The 6,000-nt window shown below is 56.0% G+C and overlaps 1 protein-coding gene across 1 annotated transcript; it reads left to right on the forward strand.

Annotated features, from left to right (window-relative positions):
- Positions 1-3,643: 3,643 nt before the first annotated feature.
- LSCM1_02640 (uncharacterized protein) lies at positions 3,644-5,734 on the forward strand (the record flags this gene model as incomplete). The annotated part of the gene is made up of 1 exon (XM_067320219.1): positions 3,644-5,734. The coding sequence occupies one exon, from the start codon at positions 3,644-3,646 to the stop codon at positions 5,732-5,734; it is 2,091 nt and encodes a 696-aa protein (XP_067175594.1).
- Between the last annotated feature and the right edge of the window lie 266 nt (positions 5,735-6,000).

Below are 6,000 nucleotides of genomic sequence, written 5' to 3' on the forward strand. Positions count from 1 at the left end.
CGCCTGTGCTCTCTTCCGCATGCTGTACGCTTCTTTTCCGTGTGTGACGGTGGCGTTGCTGGTGCCTTGCGCCAACTGCTCCGTGGTATGGTCGCATCACCTGTCACGGCCACCAATCCCCCTCCCCTCTGGACTGAGCAAGTCATGTACCTCATGCGTAGAGTGGGTCGTCTGCCCGCATAGAATTCCCATTCCCACCCCATCTACCAGGACTGCTATCCTTTTTGGCTCTCTCTCTCTCGCCCTCCCCCCTCCTCAACAAAACAGTCCGACGACACCACGACCGCTTCGTCACCTCATTTTTCGACGAAAGATCAGCAGCAGACAGCAAAGCAAAAGAGCGTAACGCGGCTAGGCGGCATCACGAAAAGAGGGAGAGACGACGGGCAGAAGATACGAACCGCGATAACGGCGATCGGAAGAGAAACAGGTCGATCGCGCGATTGGAGCACGCACACCTACAAGCCGTCTCTACGGAAAAAAATCGATACAATAGCAGACGTAGTTGTCTCTTCGCTTGCATGAATACTCACACACGCACACACACGCAAACACGCAAACGCACAGCTGAGAGATCGGAAAGACTCTGGCAGCTCTTAAGGAAAAGACACCCGTGGAGGTAAGGCTGATTCTTCAGCTGCCCACCTGTGGCTACCCGTCATCTCTCTCCTCTCTCTTTACCCATCGGTGTCGCATCTAGCTTCTTCGTGTTTCTTGAGCCCGCGGACAGTGGGGTAGCGGAGACTCTAAAAGCCTCTACGCCTCTTCTATCAGCCTCCGACCTTTTGTCCCTTCTGAAACTTCACCACGTGTCCGTGCCTCCTCACTATTCATTAGCGAACGCTCAGCCTCTCTTTCCCGCTGGTGTGCTCCTCTCTCGTTTCTCTGCTCGGGTAGCCCCCCTTACCTTCGTTGTCGTTGTTTGTCCAATCTCCTCCTCTTGTCTCCCCTCTCTCCCCTCCTGTCGATTCCGGTGGAGTGTTTGAATCCTTCCTTTTACCTTTTTTTTCGTTGCGTTGGCTCTTCTCCACTGCGGGGCGTGTATGTGTGGTCCTTTACCTTTTCTCGGCTCTTCTCCGCCTCTATTTCGCAGTTTTAGCGCTGTGGCCTCGCTCCCCCTTCCTCTATTCAACTGCCCTCCTCACTCACAAGCTTCGTTTCCTCTCGTCTCTGCCTCTTTCTCTCCCACTCCCTTCCTCTCTTCCTCTGCTTTACTCCTCCGACAGCGGCCAAACCACCATTGATACTATCAGGAGAGGTTTTGTTGCTATTCAAGGCAGGGGGAAGACTGAAAGAGCGGTAGGGTGGGTCTCTGTTCGAAGCCTCTCTACCCCAGCCTGCCACAGCTGTTGCGCCTTCGATTTTTTGCCTATTCTTTCGTTTGAGTGTATGTGTATGCGTGTGTGTGTTATTTTTTGTGTGTGTGCGTGTGCTCGATCTCGTGTGATTCACTCGTTTTTTTTCATCTCACCCTTTCACTTTCGCTTTCTTCGCACGTGAACAATCTTTACGCTTCGCCCTCCCCCCCAGACCTTTTTTTGCTTGTGCGTTTGTGTGTGTGTGTGTGTCTTTCTTTCCCCCTCCCCCTCTGCGCTCTAATTTCATCACACGATCGGCACACTGTGCTGAGTTCAAATTTATTTTTCAACGCATACGTTTGTAGATCGAACCCATCCCTCAATTTTTCGAATACCCAAACCGGGCACACGCGCGAAACCCACAACCACACACTAACTTCGCTCCGCCTCAAGCCATTCCACTTTCCCTTGCATCTGTTTTTCTTCTCCGTTACCTTCCTTCCCTCCTCGAACCTTCGAATACGAATTAGCCAAACCGCAAGCGCACACGAAGGGTGTGTGCGCGCATTCAAGCATATAGCGGCCTGTGCAGAGCACTCCTGCTCCTTCATTAGGGCCTAATTTCCTCTCTCATCGAACGACCGTCTATTTTTTCTTCTTCAAGTGTGTGTGCGCATACTCTCTCTTTGCGTGTGCCTGTGACTGTGTACGTGCGTGCGTGTGAGTGTGTCTTATTCAGTGTGGCGATCGTCTTTGTTCATTCATCCTCCTCCTGCCACGTCTCCGTGGTTTCTGCAGTCCATTTCCTCAGAGAGAGAGACTCGCTCCTCCCCCCTTCTCCCCTCATCATCATCATTCGTCCTGCATTTATCTTCCGTTTATGCTCTTTTCTCTTTCGCTCGCTCCACCTCTCCGCCTTCTTCGTCCCTTCTCCTTCCCGTTCGCATCTGCTTTTTTTTTTGCTGTTCGTGTTTAAGCACCATTTCCTCTCATTTCGTGCGCGTGCGTGTGGTTTTCGATCCCTCTTCTCAGATTCCTTTGTTGTTGTAATCCTCTTTGCTTCACCCTCGCACCTGACGTTGAGTGACACTCCTCCGCGTCGTCCAGTGCGTGTGTGTACGTCTTCTTTTTTTTGCGCTTCGCACTAATTCCATCCTCCATAGCCCCTCCCCTCCCCCTCCCCCCTCTCTCTCATCGGCTTCCCCCCCCGTCCGCATACACCCTCTCCCTCGACCCCGCAGCCTCTCCAACGCTGCTCTCTCCCGAAGGGTCCACAGTCTCGTTTGTGCATTTCTTCCTCTTCTCCCCCCTCTCCCAACTACCACCGCCGCGCCTTCCGCTCAGCGATTGCCCCCCACCCTGCTGGCTTGGTTGTATCGCATCTTCCCGTTGTTTCGCTCATTTTGTGTCAGCCTCTCCCTCCCTCTCCCTTTCCTTTTTGTTTTTTTAGCTTTCATCACGTTGCTCCGTCACACTCTCTCGCACATCTGAGGCTGGCAAAGCCGCCTTTCCAGAAAAAGAAAAGAATCAAAAATTCACGTATCTGTTGGCTGCGCGTGCGTTTGGTGCTGGTGTCTGCAGTTGAGGCGCATTCAGTCGTGTCTTCCCCCTCCCCTTCCCAGCCTGCAACTGGCTCAGAAATGCAATAGCTGTCACCCACTCATATACCATTCTTGCTCCAAGTGACACGCTCTTCGCTACCGTTTGTCTTTGCGCGCCCGCTCGCTTTATTTAAGTAATTGTGTGCCTCTACAGATCGAAGCAATCACGACTCTTAGCGTGTCTGTGAGAGCTCTTTTTTTTTCTCTTCCCTTCATCCTCCTCCCTCACACCTCCCCCCTTGCCACCGACACACAAGCCACCATCAGACACATATCCACACTCCAGCACTCGTGCGTTCTTTCCCCTCGAAGGCGCACGCGCGTACTCCCTTGCCCGGAAGGAGGAGGAGGGAGGGGGTGCGGGTACTTTTCTTTTCCTTCCTGACGTGTGCCTGTGTATGCGTGTATGTGTCGAAGCACCCTCTCCTCCTTTGTGTATCCTTTCCTGCATTCTCCCCGGGCGTTTTTGTTACTCTCTTTATGTGCAGTGCGTGGGCTGTTCCCCCTCCCCTCCCCTCCCTCAGTTTTTCTCTTCCTCTTCTTCAACTTTCCATTTGGTGCATACTCCTCCTCTCTTTTTTCCCCTTTTTGGATGGTATCACCGTCCTCCGTGCCCTTCTCAGCTACGTAGGGAGTCGACCGCAGGCCTCTCGCATGTGTGTATGTGTGTGTGTCTTCTTTGCGCGCACGCTCTCTCCCTCTCTCTCTCACTTCTGCAGGGCACCGTAAAGCAGTCGACCACCCATGTACAACTTCATGGTTGGCGCGAATGCGCCTTCGACGATGCAGCAGCAGCAGCAGCGGCCAACTGCGCCAGCAGAGCCACCCCCCGTATTCCATCAAGCGACCGCAGGTGCTATCCTTGGTGGCATGACGACACGCGACGCATCCACGTTGCTTATCAATGCTGCACAGCGCCGTCAGCCCTCAAACCTATACAGCAGCTGTGGCCACAGCTTAGCGGCAGCAGCAAAGCAGGAATGGGCAACTGTTTCTGATTCCTACAGCACCTTCCCGGCGCCTGTTGCTCGGCCCTCTAACAGCGGTGTACACAGCCTCAGCGGCATCCGCAAGCAACCAGCACAGCAGCTACACCAGCGCACATACGCCGCTTCCCTGCAATCACACGAGCACCTCGTAAGCACCACCACGCCCGCCCCGGGTCCCTCATTGCCATTGCCGCAGCAGCACCAGCAGTTGTCGTCTGCCGTAATTCTCAGCGGAAAGTCGCTTCGCGGACACTTCGACAGCGCCCCCTTCTCCCCCTTCACGTCGACGGAAGTGAAGGCGACTCGATCAAAGTCTGACGCCAGCCAACAGCACTACGGCAACACGAGTCATCTCCGTCTGTTTCACACGTCCAGCCCGAGTCGCGCGCGGCCTACGCCACAGGCGCCGGCGTTACCGCAGCAAAACCAGCAGCCGCAGTTGCCAGTAAGCAGCAACGCGTGGACAGCCGCCACCGCTGCCGCTATCATGCCGCCCTCTCCCTTTGCATCTCCCTCGATCCAACCTCTTAGAGTCAACACCTCTCCTGGGTACTCGTACTGTGTAAGTGGCAATGCTGTGCCGGTACCTCCAGCTAACGGCCCAGCGCCACGTGTAATGAGTGCGGCGGTGCCCATGCCCAGCCAGCCACAGACCGCCCACTCGGCCGCCTCGAAAACTCCGCCAACGAGACAGACCCGTACATCTACTGCGCGCCCGAACGCACACCCAATCCTGATTGGTCACCCGACCTTGAGCAGGAGCACAGCGGCCCTGCTGCAATCAGCCACAAGCGTGGTGCACATGCGACCCCACTGCTTGACGGACGCCAGTGCGAACGAATTGTTGGGGACGACGTATTACTTTGAAGCCGTCCCACGCGGCGACAGTCTCAGGAATAACTCAGGGGATTCCTACAGGTCACTAATTATCGAAGGGACGCACCCGCCGCCGCCGCACCTTCAACGGCACTACCTGCAGCCTGCCGGCCAACCGCAGCACCGGCCGCAATGGAGCGTGGAGCAGCAGCCAGCGTACTCCCCCCCCATAGCGCATGACGGCAAAATCAATCATTTCGTGACAGACACCGTGGCGGGTGGCGCAGCGACTCAGCAACCGCCTTCGAAGCAGGGCGAAGCGGCGCCCTTGACAGTGGTCCACTCTAGTGCCGCCGGCCCCGAGCAAAGCGTGGCGCTGCAACCGCCACTCGCTATGGATGAGAGCGCCTACATGGGCCAGAGCAGTGGGTACCAGCTACAGCAGCAACATCAGCTTATACATCAGAGTAGCGCTGCGGAGCTGGCTACCGACGCACGTGGCATTGCGCGCCGCAACCGCGGCAGGGCTGTTCTCTTCGTGGGGCAGCTCAATTACGAGGCGACGGAAGCGGATGTGTCGCAGGTGTTCTCTTGCTACGGCAAGCCGCTTAGTGTGGTGGTGCTCAAGGACAAGGGCAAAGCTGCCAAAAAGGGGGGTGCGGGCACCGGCGGCTCTGCATCAGCGCACCGTAAAGTGGGTGGCTCCGCCTTCGTCACATATGGTTCCACGCTGGAGGCTGACACAGCCATTATGGCGCTTCACGGCCGGTATAATGCCAAGGGCGACGACCCCGACAGCATCGACGAGTCGAAGCACCTGCAGGTAAGCTATGGCCAGCAGACAGGCTTGATATCGACATTTGGTATACGACATGCGGAGAGGCTGCATGCCCTGAAGCCAGAGAACCCCATCCCCTTTCTGGTGCGGAACTTACAGAAGGGAAGCCGTGAAGCTCAAGAGGCTCAACACGCGTGCGAGAAGGAGAGAGAGAGAGAGCGCTGTGGTGCGTGGCGAAGGGAAGAAAGGTGAAGCTAGGTGGAAAGAGCGGCAGGCGCCAAGATGGCTCGGCTGAAAAGGCCTATTCGATTACTTGGAAGAGAACAGCGTGCTATGAGCGGGGAGGGGGTGGCGGTACGCAGAGTTGCAACTGAGAGTCCCTCTTTCTCGCGTGTGTATTTGTGTGCGTGTGGACTTCCTCCCCTTTTTCTCCTCATGAAGTCCCTTGACTTGGGGACGGCGCAGCGTGCGGTATCTTGGGATGCCGAACCCAACCTCTAGGAAGCCAAGCAGCCCTC

Source organism: Leishmania martiniquensis, chromosome 33, assembly GCF_017916325.1.
Source record: "Leishmania martiniquensis isolate LSCM1 chromosome 33, whole genome shotgun sequence".
Classification (NCBI taxonomy): domain Eukaryota; phylum Euglenozoa; class Kinetoplastea; order Trypanosomatida; family Trypanosomatidae; genus Leishmania; species Leishmania martiniquensis.